Source organism: Phocoena sinus, chromosome 2 (assembly GCF_008692025.1).
Source record: "Phocoena sinus isolate mPhoSin1 chromosome 2, mPhoSin1.pri, whole genome shotgun sequence".
Taxonomy (NCBI): domain Eukaryota; kingdom Metazoa; phylum Chordata; class Mammalia; order Artiodactyla; family Phocoenidae; genus Phocoena; species Phocoena sinus.
Window position 1 is genome coordinate 37,410,681 of NC_045764.1, and position 18,226 is coordinate 37,428,906.

General features: G+C 52.4%; 2 protein-coding genes across 5 annotated transcripts in view; both read left to right on the forward strand.

The window, feature by feature from the left end:
• LOC116748539 (translation initiation factor IF-2-like) lies at positions 1 to 17,626 on the forward strand. Its single transcript, XM_032621682.1, has 4 exons — positions 1 to 21; positions 111 to 137; positions 10,476 to 10,631; positions 15,845 to 17,626. The coding sequence occupies exons 1-4, from the start codon at positions 1 to 3 to the stop codon at positions 16,610 to 16,612; spliced, it is 972 nt and encodes a 323-aa protein (XP_032477573.1). The 3' UTR covers positions 16,613 to 17,626.
• The window catches only part of FURIN (furin, paired basic amino acid cleaving enzyme), a 12,466-nt gene continuing 10,595 nt past the window's right edge, over positions 16,356 to 18,226 (forward strand). For 3 of the 4 annotated variants that reach the window (XM_032619881.1, XM_032619908.1, XM_032619916.1), the window contains exon 1: positions 16,430 to 16,613. The gene's annotated coding sequence lies outside the window, so the exon portion shown is untranslated. Of the gene's footprint in view, positions 18,080 to 18,226 lie in introns of all 4 variants that reach the window. The other variant, XM_032619925.1, reaches the window with a different exon arrangement.

Genomic DNA, 18,226 nt, shown 5'->3' on the forward strand with positions numbered 1-18,226 from the left:
ATGGAGCGGTCTGGGGAGGACGTATGTGTCCCCTCCCCCCTCCAGGCCTGAGGGACAGAGAACCAGACCTCACCATTCCCGGGGGTTGACCCGCCCCCCCCCCCCCCCAGCCTGAGGGTCACCACCTCGGGGAGCAGGTCAGGAAGTCGGCCCTCTGCTCACAGCTGGAGCCCAAACCCTAGGCTTTGTGTACCTTTGTTTAAAGATAGTGGGTTTTGTTGTCGCTATTCTGATGATAAAAGCAAATCCAAATCGTGCTCACTGTCGAAAGTTTGAAAGGCACAAAGAAGTAAAAATCCAGCCTCCAGCCGGTCACCTAGGACAACCATTCTCAGCCTGTTGGCATATTTCCTTCTTTTTTTTCCGTGTGTGTGTGTGTGTGTGTGTGTGTGTGTGTGTGTGTGTATACAAGCTTCATTTTACATACTATCTTATTACCAGCTCCATTTAAAATTTTAAAACTATATGATTTTTGTTTTAAGACACTATAGATCAGTCAATGCCAACTCTTCCTCCTCCCACCCAGTTCCACCAATGTCCCCTTCCCCAGCATCACCCGTGTGATGTGGTGAGCACAGAGAGCGGTGGTCCCCAGGAATGGTCCTCAGGAAGCCAGAGGTGGGCACTCCTTTCCAGAACGTGTTTCCAAGCAGGAGATTTGCTGATTTACCCACCAAGTCCCCGGCCACACAGGGAATTCCCTCCATGAGTGGGAGGGGCCTCTGTCCATAGCTCCCCCCACTAACACACAAAGGAGGCCACAGGACGTGGGCGCTGGGGGCTACTGTTTCGGAACTTCTGGGCTGTTCCTCATCCCTCTTGCCCTTCCCCAAATTCAGGAGAAACCAATTTTCTCACTCTCCAAGGTTGGCCAAGGTATTTGAGTTCTGGTGACTACAGAGCCAGTGTGAGATGGACAGTTTCCTGCAGGAAGGTATGGGTGGGTCACAGGCTGGGCTCTTAGAGCTGGAAAAGTCTTCGGGTAATCCTAGCTGCCCTCCCTGAGGACCTGTTGTGTGCAGGGCCTCATGCCAAACATTTTATAGAATTAGTTCATCCCATGCATGTGACCTCTCAGCAGGAGAGGTATTATTATCCCCATTTAATGGATGAAGAAACTGAGGCTCAACCAAGTTAAGCCACAGGTCAGCTTCCTTATGGATGCATCAGGCATCTGAGGCCAAGAGAGCAGAGATAACCTGCCCAGAGTGGGGACCGGCCTAAAGCAAGTCTTGTCCCTTGGACTGAGCCTGGCTGCTTCTGTCTGAGAGGACTGGGGACTTTGCCTTGGACACAGGCCAGATACTAAGGCTCAAACAAACATGTCAGGCCCACAACCATGTTCCAGGCACCAGGCCTCCCTGACATCTGCCCACTGCTGCCCCACTGACTCATGGAGCCCAGAAAGTCCAAATTTTGTAAGGTCAACCCAACCACCCTGGGACTTCACCCCCTGTGCTTGTTGACGTGAGGGGCTATAAAGGCTTCTCCTTCTGGGCGTGTGGGCACAGGGACACGCACGTGTGTGCTCTGTCTCCCAGACCAACTGTCCAGTCACAGGCCAAGGCTTCCGGGCCAGGAGTAGGAAGACCAGAGCTCCAGACCCTCCTTCCCCGAAGAATGCCCCGCGTGACCTTGGCCGGGTCTCACTCCCTTCCTGAGCTTCGGCCTCCTCATCTGAGGAATCCTAACCCTGTGATTCCTGAGGGGCAGGGATGGTGTAGACACATTTATTTTGCCCCACACTCAGGAATGGCTCTTCCACCAGCAATAGCCATTTACGTCTCATCTCATGAGTGAATTCTGATAGATTAGTAGTGACTGTCTGGAACACTGTGGAAAGGAGTCCACAGCTGTGTGGTGATGGATTAGCAATGTCTGCCACAGGCTGGGACAAAGAAGTGGCGGCATGTGTGATGTGTCTGCCATAATATCATCCCCCAAGTGTCTGTCCCAAGTGAACCTTCAAGGAGTTCATTTGGGGAAATGTTCCCCACAGGTGAGTTGCCCCAATAACCTCATTTCTGGGAAGACCGAGTCCTTGGAGAAATTATGCAACTGTTGAGAGGGGATTTTGCATTGGTTCATGCTTTCCTTAGCCACTTCCTGTCCCAGATAACCAGCTCCAGTGCCTGCACTGGGGTTTATCTGTGAGGTCACCGCTACTTTGAGGTCTCCGATTCCGAGGACTCCTGTCACAGAGAACAGTGTTTGTAGGCTGCGTACTTTCCTGGCAGTGCCCCTGCTTCTAAATGCCCCCATTACCAAAACTTACACCTCCTCGTGACCCATTCTTGGTTGACATGCAAATTCAGACCTGGTTTATGTGGCTGAGATGGCAGAACACCTGACCCTCCTAGGAGTGCATGCTAAAAGCAGAAACTTAAATCTAGTGGTGGAATTCCAGACATTGTGGCAGGTAGATGGGGACACATCTGAGGATGTGGGGATGGTTTGACATTCATTGAATCAGCCTGGCCAGTGAGTGGCTTCACCCCACCTTTGTCACTGTTTGCCCAACCCTGAGCAGGTCTCTGCTGTATTTCCTCCTGGGACAGTCTTGTTTGGCTCTGATAGATGATTCCACTCCACCCTGTTTCCCAAGCCTCCTGGGTTGTAGGACTCCTCACCCAGTGCTGAGGGCCAAAGGAAGAACCCTATGCTGGTCAGTGGCTCTAAATCGCGGAGAATGACTTGGGCAGTTGTAAGCAGATAGGGTACGGGTTCCCTGGAGAAAAAGAACCAGGCATGACTTTCTTGACATAAGAGAAGCCATTTTTGGCCTAAGCCGTTTAGTGATCTAAGCCTGGCCACAGTGCTTGCCCTTGAACAGGTCTCAGTAATTAATGATCTTAAGGGAAGTGAGGGAATGCAGGAACAAAGGAAAAGCAGTCAAGAAACAATAGTTCAGCGATAAAACAGAGTCCTAGTCCCTCCTCAATGGATATACATCACAACCTGATACACATCTTTGAGTTCTGCTGGAACTAAGGCCCCCACCCAGGTGGAGGATGGTAACTACATGCTGAGACCCCCAGATTGGTCAGAACCTAAGAAACACTGATGACTTTTTCTGACCCTCGTGACTTCAGTCAACTAAAGCTTGGACTCTGTCCACCTTTGCCCCAATTCTATGCTAAATTCTCCTCTGCTCAGGCCCCTTCATGAATATGCATGTCCCCTTAGCTTAGAAGTTTCCCAGTTTTGCTATTTGAAGAGATACTGCTTTGGGAAAGATCCCACTTGCTGCAAGTAATAAATCCTTCCCTCTTTGACTTGGTTGGGTCTTTTGGCTCTACACCCACCAAGAGGCGATCCCAGTTAGGGGGTAACACAGTGGGGAGCCTTCTACGGGACCCCAGAATTTCCCTGAGAGAAGGAATCCCACTTCCACCCACTATATGCGGCCTTTCCACAACCCCTCACCAAATGGATGCTCAGTTTCCACTTAAATGCCTCCAGAGACAGGGAACTCAGTTGGAAGGTTTGGAAATTCTAGGCATCTTTTACTTCTTTGTGCTTTTAGGTAGATTCAAATTTTCTACAATGAAATCATTCATTCAACAAATATTTATGGTGGGGTGATGAATTGGGAGATTGGGATTGACATGTATACACTAATATGTATAAAATGGATAACTAATAAGAACTTGCTGTATAAAAACAAAAAAAAACACCACAAATATTTATGGAGCACCTACTATGTGCCAGGCACTGTTATAGCCATTGAGGAACAGCAATGAGCAAAATGGATATAAATTCCTGCTCATGTAGAGCTGACATTCTAGTGGGAGAAGAAAGGCAACAAACACAAATGAGGAGAATATAGTGTGTCCAATGACAAAAAGTGCTGTGAGGCAAGGGAAGGGGAGTGGGGAGTGCTGTTTGTATTTTAACATACTGGAGGCAGTGAAGGTGACATCTGAGCAAAGTCCTGAGACATGAGTGGTCACATGGGTGTCAAGGAAGAGAGGTCCAGACAGGGAACCGCCAGTGTAATACAGGCCCTGAGGTAGGAATGCAATTGGAGGGATAGAGAAACAGCAGGGAGGCCATGTGCTGCAGCCAAGTGGGCCAGGGGAGAACTGATGAGATGAGATCAGGTCAGGATGGCACAGGGTGGGATGGATGGTTCTTACATACATATAGCTTTTGTAATGCAAGAAGACAAATTGTTTAAACAGGAAAGGATTCTAGTAGAAGCACAAACCCAAAAGAAAAGAGTACCCAAATCCAATCATGGTGAGCCAAGCAAAAACCACACAGGGAACTTCATGATGGGACCAACATTTCTGGAGCTCTAACAGTGTCTGGCATGTCACCTGGAGCCATAGGGACAGGCTAACTTAGTTTTTATTTATTTATTAATTATTTTATTTTTGGCTGCATTGGGTCTTCGTTGCTGCATGCGGGCTTTCTCTAGTTGCGGCGAGCGGGGGCTACTCTTTGCTCAGTGCACGGACTTCTCATTGTGGTGGCTTCTCTTGTTGCAGAGCTCGGGGTCTAGGCGCGTGGACTTTAGTAGTTGTGGCATGCGGGCTCAGTAGTTGTGGCTCGCAGGCTTCAGTAGCTGTGGCACGCAGGCTCAGTAGTTGTGGCGCACGGGCTTACTTGCTCTGCAGCATGTGGGATCTTCCTGGACCAGGGCTTGAACCCATGTCCCCTGCCTTGGCGGGCGGATTCTTAACCACTGCGCCACCAAGGAAGCCCTAACTTAGTTTTTATAACCATATTAATCTAGGAAAAGAGAAACCAAATTACCATGCGGGGTGAGAGGCATAACAGAAAGGGCTGGGCTTCCTGGGGCCTAGTAGGGTGTGAAAGGGAAGGGTGTTTGCATTCTCAGGCCTGGCTCCAAGGTGGGCATGGAGTGTGCCCTCCTCTGCTCCCTTGGGCCTGTGTATGCCTCCCGGGACCCTCACAAGGAGAGGGTCTCTGGCAGGCAGTGGGAGTACCCAGGCATTGAGGGCCAAGGCATTTGTTATACAAGCCTTAGCGTGAGTCAGCCCCAGCAGTCCGGTAGGCCCTGTGTGTCCTGATCCTTGAGGGCCATTCAAAAGGATGGCAGCCAGCTCCCAATAGAACTCAATTGGGTCATTGTCTTTGTCATTGAACTAATATGCAACTTCTGTTGCCCAGGAAGCATGGTAAGCTCAGACATGCTCTGTGACTTGCAAATTAAGCTTGGGCTGAGGCCTCAGCTTCAGGCCTACCTGATCGCCCTGTTTCTCCTGGACTTGGAGCTACAGGCTGAGGCTACAACAGGGAACACGGACAGACCCAGGGCAGGGAATGAGCAAACAGGCATCACCAGGAGAGGGGCCAGGAGAGAAAGTGAGGCAGGGCAGGAGTTGAGGGAGGTGGAAGGCCACAGGGAGGTGATGGCTACAGAGTCCACACTTTCACCCTGAGCCTGGCCCAACGCCAGCCCAGCACAGCTGCCCAGGGACCGTAGAAGAACATTCAGAACTGTCAGTCCTTCACCAGAAGCTGACAAAGTGTCACTGTTACAGTCACCCGTCATGGACATAGAGCATTATTGTCTAAATGGTATTTTTGGGGTGTGTGTGTATGTGTGTTTATTCACTTTGATATTGAGAGAGAGGAGGCAGGGTCACATAACAGGCTCAGCACACTTTCACCCAGGACTCAGGGAGAGGGTCCCAGGGGGTCCACGCCCCCACAGGGACTGTCACCCACACACTCCCCTTCCTCCCTCTGCCCCAGACCCCATATATCCGGCCTGGCCCGGTCCAGCAGTGCCTAGCCAGGTGAGCAGTTATGGCCAGCACCTGATGGCAAAGAGTATAGTAAGGTCCCTGCCCCAGCTACCAGCCCTTCCAGTGATCACTGGGGTCAGCCTGACACAGGTTCAAATTCTGACTGTCCCATTTCCCATACATGTGATCTTGAGCAAGTTAATATTTAATCCCTCTAAGACTAAATGTTCTCATCTGTAAAATGGGTAGTGCTTACTTTATAGGGTTGTTTGGAAGATTACATAAAATCCTGCATGTAAAGCACTTAGTACAGGGACTTCTGTGGTGGTCCAGTGGGTAAGACTCTGAGCTCCCAAGGCAGGGAGCCCAGGTTCGATCCCTGGTCAGGGAACTAGATCCCATATGCATGCCGCAACTAAGAAGCCCGCGTGCCACAAGTAAGAAGTCCACATGCTGCAACTAAGACCCAGCAGAGCCAAAACAAACAAACAAATATACATACATATATATATATATATATATATATATATATATATATAAAGCATAGCACGGTGCCAGCTCATAGCAAGTACTTGGTAAATGTTAGCCATCATGATTATTTTCATCATCATTACTGTCGGCATGACCACCTTACAATCTACTGTTCACACAGGATTTCACTGCCCAAGTCTGCATTTGTGTGTATGATGGCATTGGCATCAAGCAGTCCTTTTTAATTGCTGCTGGCTAACAAGAAAAGAACAGAGGTGGATTTAATGCATAAATGATGCATTGAAGCCAAGTGCAGCCCGAATGATGTAACAGCCCACTGTGCAAACAGAAGTATTGCAGTAATTCAAATAGAGAAAAGTAGTGGGAGAACTAAGTCATTCCCCAGCACAGGGCAGCATCCACAGGCATGTCAAACTCAAAAGGAAATCTACTCTTACTGGTCAGTCCGATATCACTGTAAGTGGCAGTTTGGTTTCAGCCAAACAACATCATCCTTCCCATTAAACTAATATTGTCACTTTGAATTGTATTGGGTTTGTAGTTTTGTTTATTTATTTTTGCATTCTCTGTCCCTTTTTAAAAATTTTTTATTGAAATATAGTTGATTTACAGTGTTGTATTAGTTTCAGGTGTATAGCAAAGTGATTCAATTATATATATACAATATATATATACATATATATATATTCTTTTTTATTTTTTTTTTTTTTATTTATTTTTAAATTTTTTGGCTGCACCACACAGCATGTGGGATATTAGTTCCCCAACCAGGGATCTAACCCACATCCCCTGCATTGGAAGCACAGAGTCTTAATCACTGGACTGCCAGGGAAGTCCCTATATATTCTTTTTTAGATTCTTTTCCATTATACATTATTAAAAGATATTGAGTATAGTTCCCTGTGCTATTCATTAGGTCCTTGTTTGTTATCTATTTTATATATAATAGCGTGTATCTTTTAATCCCTTGTTTATTTTTATTATGTAAACTTCTCCAGAATGTACTGCTAAGTAAAAAAACAAATTGTAATATGCTACCTTTTGATTAAAAAAAGGGAAGTACAAGAATAGAGAGAGATAAATGTGTGTGTACATATAATTTGGGGGGGTTTTGTTTGTTTGTTTGTTTGCAGAAAGAAATACTGGAAGGATAAATCAGATCTAATAAAAATTGGTATTCAAGGGACCTCCTTGGTGGTCCAGTGGGCAAGACTCCACGCTCCCAGTGCAGGGGGCCTGGGTTCCTCCCTGGTTGGGTAAGTAGACCCCACATGAATGCCGCAACAAAGAAGTCCGCATGCAGCAACTAAAAATCCCGCATGCTACAACTAAAAGATCCCACATGCTGAGACTAAGACCCGGCACAGCCAAAATAAATTAATAAATTAATTATTTTTTAAAAATTGGTACTCAAGTGTGGAAGGGGGCTGCACAGAAGGGGCAGAGGTATGACCAAGATTGCTTTATGTGTATTTTTCTGTATAGTTTTTTGTTTGTTTGTTTTTTGGGGGTTTTTTTGCAGTACGCGGGGCTCTCACTGTTGTGGCCTCTCCCGTTGCGGAGCACAGGCTCCGGATGCAGGCTCAGCAGCCATGGCTCACAGGCCCAGCCGCTCGGCGGCATGTGGGATCCTCCCGGACCGGGGCACGAACCCGTGTCCCCTGCATCGGCAGGCTGACTCTCAACCACTGCGCCACCAGGGAAGCCCTCTGTATAGTTTTGACCTTTGACTCATTTTGGCTTGATGCTTGCATGACAACTATAAGGAGTATACTTAATAAAACAAAAATAATTTACACCTCAATCAGCACTGGGGAGGCTGCAGGGGTCTCTTTCCCATGAAGGGAGTGTACAGGACTCAGATTTGAGACCCATGTCAATGATAAAGAGCCCTATTGCGGGACTTCCCTGGCGGTTCAGTGGTTAAGACTGTGCGCTTTCACTGCAGGGGGCACGGGTTCCGTTCCTGGTCAGGGAACTAAGAAGACTGGCCCTGCCCAGGATTCTATGAGAGGACTTGGTAGTGATGTGGCCTGACCGCCAGGCACCCCTTAGCGAGCACTGCCCACTCATGTGCCTGAAACGGGTTCTAGAGCCTCCAGTCCCCAAGCAGGCATTGGGGTGTGGGGTGGCAGCTGCCACCAAGACCCCACCAGCCTCAATCAGCCTGGTCCCTTTGCCCCAGCGGCTGCCCACATTTTCTGCGTGTCATGATGTGAACATGTCGGGAAGCACTGCCTCAGAGGACCGTCTGCTGACCTCTGATCTCAAAGGAGCAGGCAGCTTGCAAAATGGTTACAAGGCACCCCATGTGCCACCCAGGGATCAGGCCACACCAAAGGCTGCTTTCAGCACAGCAGCAATGCAAGGAGGCTGGCCGCTCTCCTCCTAGGAAAAAAAAAAATCACCTAACGGCACCAAAGAAGGGCCACAGGGAGGGCAGAGATTTCATCCACGAACGCCTGGGTTTGGGCCAATGCAGAAGAGTTAGAAGACTCCACAGCCAGCCCACTGAAAGAGTGTGCCTGCCTCAGAAGGGAGGAGGGTGTAATTTAATCATAGTAGCTACCACTGCGGACCAGACACTGTGCTGAGTACTTTACAGGTATCACCTGATGGGCTGGGTATTTTTTACCCCAGTTTACAGATGAGGAAACTGAGGCCCTGAGAGGTTACGTAATTTGCCCAGGGATTGGGGGTAGCATTCAAGCGAGTGTCAGGGCTGGGCTGGTAACAGCACACGGTATGGGGGGAAGGGCAGCTCTGTGGTTCTGCAGCACACACCCTATAGAAACATCAACATTACGACTGGGAGAGTGCAGGTGAACAAGTCTTGTCCAAGAAAAAGTAAAAGGTGAATCACAGCTGAGCCACCCACATCACGGTGCCTTGGGAATCGGCATCTGATTCAGCCCTTGTTCACCCTCTTCTAGAGGCAGAAAGCTGAGTGGTTTAAGTGTGTGTGTTCCCCAGGTTCAAACCCTGGATCTTCCTCTTCCTGTGACTCCAAGCAGGCTCTCAAGGCCTCGGTTTCCTCATCTGTAAAATGGGAATAACAATGGTGCCCAGCTCAGGTTGCTATGAGAAGTAAAGGGGGCAGTGAGAGGAAAGCACATAGCAGGGTGCCTGCCAGGGAATGAGTGGTGAGTGCTCTGGGAGTTTTACTGTTAACTCAGGGCAATCCCTTTTTGCCAAGTCTGAAGCTAAAGATGCTGACAGGGATGTAATTTAGGGAGAAGCACCTGAACCCACCCAAGCGGTTGGGCAGTGGGGCCCCAGGCCTGGCTGCCCTGGCCAGCTCTTGGCCTGAGGAGGTTCTGCCTTCCCAGGGCAGACAAGTGGCATGGCTCCCGTCCATCCTTCCCAGGCCTGCTCCCTGCTCAGGAGCCCACATATCTGCTTAGTGGGTTATGAGAGTCACCCTGACGTCCCCAAGCCAGAACCCTCACCCCACATGTAACATGGGAGGGTCACAAATGGTGCCTCCTGCATAGAAAATCGTGGGGCTCCCACTCTTACCCTCACCCCCCCATGACGTGTCTTCTCCCCATGGTAGTCAGAGGGGCCTTTGAAAAGGCCCAAATTAGTAAAATTCCTCCAAACTGCCCATTGTTCAATTCAGCATCCAGCCCAGCCTGCCAGATGCTGCATGGTCTAGCCTTGCCCACCCCTCTCATCCCAGCTATTCCCACTGTCACCCTCTCCCACGGCGCTCCGGAGAAGTGTCTGCTCTCCAAGTGCACGAGCTCACACACCAGGCCCACGTACCCTGGTTTCCTCTGCTCACTGCCTGGGACTCCCTCTCTCCAGATCTTCACTCCTTTGTCTCTTGCTTAAGCCTCTGCTCAAATATCACCTCCTCAGAGAGGCCTTCCCTGACCATCCCAGGAACAGTAAGTATCCTCCCCTCCCCCAGGCACTACTACACCCCCCTCTGTTATTTTTGTTCCAGAGTACTTACCAGGATCTGAACTTCTCTTATAAACTGGCTTAGTTACCTGCTGTCTGCTTCCCTCACAACGGGAGCACTGGAGGACGTCCCACACCACACCCAGTCAATGTCTGAGGAAGGAATGATTGAAATGCCTGGTGCACAATCAACTCTCCACAAACAGAGATTTTTATTGTCACACATCCCCATGCTAGGCCTCTCCTTGCTCGTCTTCCTCACTCTGGACTTCTGAGACCCTCGGTGGAGGTCTCCATCAGCTAAAAAGCACTTGAACTGTCCTCGAGACGCCTCTCATTGTTTGCCGCCCCCAGGTCTCCCTCCTGGGCATCTTGGCACCCCTCCCTGCTGAGTGCACCCCCCTGGGCACGGTCGATTCTGGCAACTTTCCCGTGCACCCATCTCCTATAAAGGCTTTCCGCTCCCCAGCTGTACCAGCCCCACTGAGGGATAGCACCTGCCTCCTCCAGGTATTAACTGGCTTTTCCCCCAGGAGTGTTAGTTTTAGGGATTAATGGTAGTGGAGGAGCCTGTAATTTCCAGATTCATCTGTTCCTTTCCTGGCAGCCAGCACTACATTTGTTGTTGTTTTTTTTCCCAAGCCCCTGATAATACCTTTCCAGACACGTTGGTTTGAATAGCATCATCCAATGCAAAAACTCTCCAATGTTTCCTCTAAACCAGCGGACAGGCTCTCGCTGGCTTCATGGAAAGAAGTCGGAGCTGAATGTTCTCAGCATCCCTTTTCCTCCTTCCTTAGGCCCATGATCATTTTCTTTTTCTTTTTTGCGGTACGCGGGCCTCTCACTGTTGTGGCCTCTCCCGTTGCGGAGCACGGGCTCCAGACACGCAGGCTCAGTGGCTATGGCTCACGGGCCCAGCCGCTCCGCGGCATGTGGGATCTTCCCGGACCGGGGCACGAACCCATGTCCCCTGCATCGGCAGGCGGACTCTCAACCACTGCGCCACCAGGGAAGCCCCATGATCACTTTCTTTTTTGCTGTTTCCTTTTTAAGTACTGCAGTGACCACCACCCCTCCCCCCATTCATCTGGCACAGTCAAGAAATGGCTAATCCATGTTAGTAAATTTCCAAACTAATGCCTTTCAAGCACTAAAATGTTAAAACAATGAAATACATTTTAAAACAGCTTTATTGACATATAATTGACACGCTATAAACTGCACATATTTAAAACGTACAACTTGATCCATTTTGACGTTTGTGTGTACCCATGGAATCATCACCACAATCAGGATAATGAACATATCCATCACTCCCCAGAGTTTCCTCCTGCCCCGCCCCTCTGCCCCCAGCCACCACTGATCTGCTTTCTAAATACATATTTAACGCAAAGCTGGCTCACTCCCCCACCTCAGTAAACAGAGTGTGATCAATGTGATTGTTCCTTTCCTCAATTCAGCATTATCATTAACGTTCCTGAGACCGATGTCCTCAGGCGTCGGGGAGATACATAAGATTGTTTGCCCTGAACACTAAATGGCCCCATTTGTCGCATTGCCATGCCAGGCGGTTTGGGGTTTGGGAATTTTCTCCCTTGCTGCCTGCTGTCTCAGTGCATAGTTCCCAGCAGACAACCCCTGATGCCTGAAATCCCGGCACACCTACCGTCTTCTGCACCACTCCCAGCCCTCACTCTGGACCAGTGGTTCTCAGCCGGGGGCAATTTTACACGCTCCCCTCCAGGGGACGTTTGGCAATGTCTGGGGATACTTTTGGTTGTCATAATGGGGGTGAGGTGCGACTGGCCCCTCGTGTTTAGAGACCAGGGATGTTGCTAAACATCCTTCCATGCAAAGGACAGTTCCCAGAACAAGAATAACCTGGCCCAAGATGGCAATAGTGTGAGGTTGCAAAATCCTGTTCCAGTAACAAAACTGATAGGAAAATTCAACAAGAAGTCATGTTAACTGTTTTACTTTTTTGTATCAAGAGGGAGAAGGAAGGGCAGAGCTTGTTGGAGCTACAAGGCCAGAAGGGAGGGTGAAGCTTCAGGAAGATACTGTCATGTCTCAGGTACCTCCTGCCTCCCAGAGGTGGTCGCTGGCTTCCTGAGGACAAGTTCTAAGGGACTCAGCTTGAGGTCCCAGGGCCCAGCATTCAGCAGGTGCCCAATGAATGTCTGCCAGACTAGACTGCACCCAAAGCACCTATTTGGTGCCCAATTGTGGGTAGCACTGCCTGGGCACTGAAGGCAAGGCAGAAGACACAGAGCCAGCAGAAGGGAAACATTAAGCTGACCAGTGACTTGGGGAGGCAGCAGAGCCAGCAGGTGAAAGGTAAGTGCGGAGCTAGCCCAGTAATTGGGAACATGAGAAGGGCTGACCCTGCTGCAATCCTGTCCCAGTGTGACCAGATACATCACCACCACATCACTTCTAGCTCCTCCCCCCACCCACACAGACACCCTGTTTTCCTGTCCTATAAAGGAGGTTTTCCCAAAGTGGTTTAGCCAGAACTGGAAGGGCCCCGCCCAGTGATGGGATAGGAGGAGGCTGACTGTTGCCCCATCAGCGTTCAGGAGGGACCCCAGCTGTTCTGGAGCTAGATGGTGAAGTATGGGCATGCTTTATTCAGTTTTGCATGACTTAAAATTTTAATTATTCTAAAAGTTATTGTAGAAATTCCTGAAAATGCAGGTAACCAAAAAGACAACAAAAAGCTCTCAAATCCCACCCTTTTAGAGAAAATACCAATTGAATTTTGTTGTCTGCTCTTCTATGCATGTGTGGATGTGGTGCAGACATTTTGATTAAAACCAGGTGTGGGGGGACTTCCCTGGCAGTCCAGTGGTTAAGACTCTGCGCTTCCACTGCAGGGGTCATGGGTTCGATCCCTGGTCGGGAACTAAGATCCTGCATGCCGAGTGGTGCAGCCAAAAAAAAAAAAAAGAAGAAAAAAGAAAAAGCCCAGGTGTGGGTGCTGCTGTGAAGGCTTTGTTTGAGGTGCCTGAGAGTGGGGCAGAGATTTTGAGAGAAACGGTCCCCCGGAGCACTCCAAGGGGACAGTGGGAGTGCCTGAGGTAAGGGTGACTGGGTGGATTTTACCATAGGACAACTGTTGCTCTTGGGAGTCTCCCAGGTTAGCCCCAAATCCAAGGATAAAGAGAGGCCTTGCTGGCTAGACAGCTCCTCTGGCCCCCTGCTGGGAAGGTGGGAACTGGTCACAGCCCCTTCCTCCCTCAGGCCTTACCCATCAGGCCCTGCTCCACCCCACAGGTCGCCCCCCAACAAGTCTGTTGCTAGACTTCTGTCACGTGGTGCCTCCTGTCCTATTAACTGCTGTGTAAAACTGATAACTGTGATCCAGAGGCCCCTGGGCTCTTAGGTCCCCAAGTCAGTGGACCTGGGCTCTGCAGGCAGTTTAGTTCCTTCTGGCTTTTAAGGCCTCAGACAAATTGTTGGGAGTGATAAAGAGAACAAAACCTGCCCACAGGACTTGTTCCAGGAGAAAAAGAAAGAAGTTGGCTAGCAGTCACCAGCTGTGGCAAGCTGGGATTCTCTCCAGAGGGCTTTTCGCAAGGAGGGTGTCTTCCACATTGTTTTTCTCTTTTGTTTTTTTGGGGTTTTTTTGGCCACGCTGCATGGCATGAGGGATCTTAGCTCCCTGACCAGGGATTGAACCCTTGCCCCCTGCAGTGGAAGCACAGAGTCTTAACCACGGGACCACCTGGGAATTCCCTCCACATTCTTTTTAACAACCGAATCGTTATCAAGTACAGTTGCATGGGAAACCCTAAAATAGGAGCAAGACTAAGGTGGAGATCCTCCGGGGCAAGGGCTCACTCTCTCGGTCCTCTCCTCTCTCCTCCCCTCAGTGATGCACCTCTGAGCAACAGTTGAAAGAATTCTCCTTATGCCAAAGGCAGGATTGGAGGGGCAGGCTGGCGGAAGAAACTGGGAAGCTCCAGTGCCTCTGCTGGGTGGCAGCCGTCTGAGACAGGGCTAGCCCCTCCTCCCCCTCAGATCCACTGAGGCTCCCCTGGGGCCAGCCTCCAGGATGGGTGGGGCACCTAGAGGCAGACAGGATTGCTTTCTTTCCGGGTTGACCTTTCTTGTAAGTCTGAGGACAAGGGGGAAGGGCACTGGGGGACTCCGAGGCTAGATGGAACCAGCCCTGTCCCTATTTCCCCTAAATAGGGATCTCTTGCTCACAGACTTAGGAAGAACCGTGACTCACTTCCTGCCTAGGTCTGACTGAAGAAGTATTGTTTTCCCAACTGTGGCTGATCCTGCTAGTTGGGGCCACCCCAGGGTGGCCCCTAGGAGTCTTTGCTCCCTGTGGGGGGCAGTTCCCATTCCAAGAGGGGGCCAACTGGACTTAAATCCCGGCTCAACTTTTTTTTTTTTTTGCGATACGCGGGCCTCTCACCGCTGTGGGCTCTCCCGTTGCAGAGCGCAGGCTCCGGATGCACAAGCTCAATGGCCATGGCTCACTGGCACAGCTGCTCCGCCGCATGTGGGATCCTCCCTGACCGGGGCACGAACCCATGTCCCCTGCATCGGCAGGCGGACTCTCAACCACTGCGCCACCAGGGAAGCCCCCGGCTCAACTTTTAGGACCGCACATTGTTCCCTGAGTTTCTGGTTTTTGCACTGTTTGTACAGGTGCCCAAACAGTACCTTATCCCACTAGTTGAATATTATCTCCATTTTACAGAGGGGTAAATTGAGGCTCTGAGAATTAAGTAACTTGTCTAAGGTGGCAAAGTATAAAATAGTACTGCAGGGTTTTGAACGCAGGTTTGCTGGTTGACTTGTCACCTAGTGAGTTACTTTACGAATGTTACTTAACTTCTCTGGGCCTCAGTTTCCTCCTCCATAGATAGTGATACATGAAAGATCCCTAAAGGAAAATTGTATCCACCTTACAGGGTTTGTGGTTAGGATGAAATAATTTAACACACGGAAGGAGCTGAGAACCACTCCTGGCTCAGAGAACATGCTCTGCAGTGTTCGGTGCTCGTTTTTGTCATTATCCCCAAACCGGTGTTCAAGAGGTCACAGGATAATATTGTTCTGCCAGGTTATCTCAAAGCGAGCAGGAAAGGATGGGCAGAGACTGCTCTGCGACCTTGGAATAACCCAGCCTGGGGAGCTTTTGGCCACATTTCCCCTCTTTTCTCTCTCAGCTCAAGCAGTGGTGGCCTCGGCCAAATAGCACAGACGTTTTCTAGGGCAGGGACCCAGCGAGGGAGAGGAGCCGGCTGGTATATTGCAAGTAGCTCAGATTCAGGCTCTGCCAAAGCCCTAGATCTCTTCCAGGCTCTGAGGCCTGCTAGTTGTGGTATCTTGGGCAAATTATTTAAACCTTGTGCACCTCAGTTTCCTCATCTGTAAAATGGGATTAATAATGTCAGCCTGAAAGGATTATGTAGATTAAATAATGTACACGAGAAGGAGATAATATAAAATGACTGGCCTGGTGCCTGGCAGGCGGTTGGAGTTAAAAAAAAAAAAAAGTTTTTAAAAAATTAAAAGGGGATGGGCTACTTGTTCTGCTTATCCACCTGTCTATATAAATGCAAATAAAATCGTGAGTCCTCTAACTGTAGGCGACGAGGAGGTTTGCCCAGGCGCGGTGAAGCCCGACCTCAGATGGGGTACCCCAGGTGCGTCATCCCAGGGCACTTAACTCGGTCGTGCCCAAACTCGTGGCTTAGGAGTGGGGAAGTGCGGGGAGAAGGCCAGCATCCCCAGAATCCGGCCGAGACTGGGCTCGGAGTGACGCCTCGAGCCCTTCCCAACCCCTGCCGGGAGTTCCGAGTTCGGGTCTCCGCGGCCGCCGGCCCGGGGAGCTCGCGGCGCGAAGAACCGAGCCCGGGGCGGGGGTGCGGGCAGTGGGGCCTGGGCGACGCGCTGGGCGGCCGCGAGGGCTTTGGGATCGCTGGCCCCACTTCCTACCTGCCCCGACCGGGAGCCAGAGGCAGTGGGCGCCCCGGAAGGCCGCAAGGCCGCCGCTCGGAGCCCGGAGCTCGGGGGCTGCGGCACTCCGACCCCGAACGCGGGCCCGGGGCCGGGCGGCATGGGCGGCGCGGCGGGCCAGGGCGGCGGGACGGCTGCGGCGGCTGCTGGGGAGCGCGGAGGTGGCGCCGCGAGGGGGAGGGGGCGCGGCGGAGGAGGAGGAGGAGCCCGGGCCGCCGCAGCCGCTGACAGCGGCCCGAGTAAACAAGCCGCGCCGCCGCCGCGGCCCGGCCGCTGCCCCCGCCCGCGCCGGAGCCGGAGCCGAGGCCGAGGCCGAGCCCTGCCCTGGTCGCCGGCCCGGCCGAGGCCGCGCCGCCGCTCCTCCCCGCCTCCGCGCGGTGACGCTGCTGCCGGGCGCGGGGACCGCGTCGAGCCCAGGCCCCGCCGCCGGGCTCTCCGCTCGGCCGAGGGGCGCCCGAGCCACCGCGGCGCTCGCCTGGAAAAGTTTCCCCGCCCGGGCTCCCTAGGGTAAGCGGCGAGGGCGCGGGGCCCGGTGGAGGCAGCGCGCCGGGAGCCGGGCCCGAGGAGAGCCGGCCGGACTGGGCCGCTCTGCCGGAGGAGCTGGCTCCGCGGCCCGGGCGCGCAGGCGGGGTAGGGTCGGGGTCGCTGGCGCGGAGGCAGCCCGGGCCCGGCTGCCCGCCCGGCTTTCGAAACTGGCCCCCGGGCCGGCCCCGAGGGTGAAGCCGCGGGGAGCAGGAAGGGCGCCCCGCAGCCCACCTGAGAGCGTCGGGCCCGGCTTGGCTCCCAGCCCTTGTAGGTGCCGGTACTTTTCCGCTTGGGGCCGGGGCGAGCCCTCTGACCTCAGGAAGCGCCAGCGGGGCCCCCGCTGGGGGCGGGATGGCGAGAGAATTCCAGAGGCGCCGGGTGCTCCCGCCTCCGGGCCGTCCTTCGGGGGCCGCAGCCGCCGGCTCGCCCACTCCGCGGCTGGGGAGGGCCTGCGCTCCCGCCGGGGGAGGGGAGGAGCGGCTGTTCGCGAGGCGGAGGAGATTATTCACCGCCCGGGCCTCGTCCCCGCCTGCACACCTGAGCGGCGAGACACTTAGGTGCGGGATCCGCGGGCGCTGGGAGGCTGGTTCAGGTAGGTTCCGGGGCTGCCTCCCGCGGAGGCCTGGCCGAGACCCCTGCTGCCCTCGTGGGGTGGCTGGATTGAGGGGCGGCCTGCTTGCCAGACAGGTCTTACAGCAGTCACTTGTCAGGTCAGTACCTGCTCTCCCCGCCATCCTCTAGACCCTTGACCCTGGGGGTGCAGACCCTCCTCCACCGGAGGGTGTCAGAATTCTTTCTGACTTGGGAAGTGGGAGGGGAACCCAGGTGATGTGGCCTAGTGAGGGCTGGGCAGCTGCTGGCCAGGTGTGGGCACAGCATAGGAGAGTAGCCAAGCCTGACCCGTCTCAACCACAGTGGCCGAAGTTTTACGATTTCCTATATTGGGCTTCCACATAAGATTTGATTTTTTAAAGATTCTGTGGCTTTAAAAAAAAGTTTGAAAACCTCTGGTCTAGCAGTTTTTACCATCTAGGAAACTGAGGCCTAGAGAGAGGAAGTGACTTAAGATCACACAGAAAATGAGTAAAGATTGGAATTCAGAATTTCAGCACAGCCTTCAGTGCCTGTTACAGGACCTGGCTTGGTGTCTCTTTGCTGGAGAGACGGGACCAGGTTTCCCAGGCAGCCCTGTCCACGCCAGACCCCCAGTGCCTGGGAAACAGCAGCTGGACCTGGAGGAGGTTCAGTTTGGGTGCCTCGGAGTGGGTGTCTGTGTCAGGAGGTTCCTGGGACTGGAGAAAAGGGCTTTGACCTAGAACACAGCCACAAAGAGCACCCACAGGTCTCTCTGTGGCCACAGCCTGGAGCTGACTCCCATGTGAGAGGGCCTCACAGGAGGCTGGAAATACAGCAAGCCTCCGGGTTTGAGCCGAACTGGGACTCAGAGGGTGAGTCAGAGTCTGGGATGGGGGTGGGGAGAAGCCCATTCATTCATTGTTCTCAGTGCCTGCTCTTTTGGGAGGGGGTCCTCCCTCCCTCCCTCCCTCCTTCCCTCCCTCCCTCTCTCCCTCCCTCTCTCCCTCCCTCCCTCCCAC

Excerpts from the sequence above, each read along its gene's own strand:
- LOC116748539 (XM_032621682.1), top strand. The coding sequence starts at position 1 with ATGGAGCGGTCTGGGGAGGAC. Across the intron at positions 22-110 it reads TGGAGCGGTCTGGGGAGGAC|CCTGAGGGTCACCACCTCGG; the intron begins GTATGTGTCCCC and ends CCCCCCCCCCAG. Across the intron at positions 138-10,475 it reads GTCACCACCTCGGGGAGCAG|GTCTCCCTCCTGGGCATCTT; the intron begins GTCAGGAAGTCG and ends TGCCGCCCCCAG.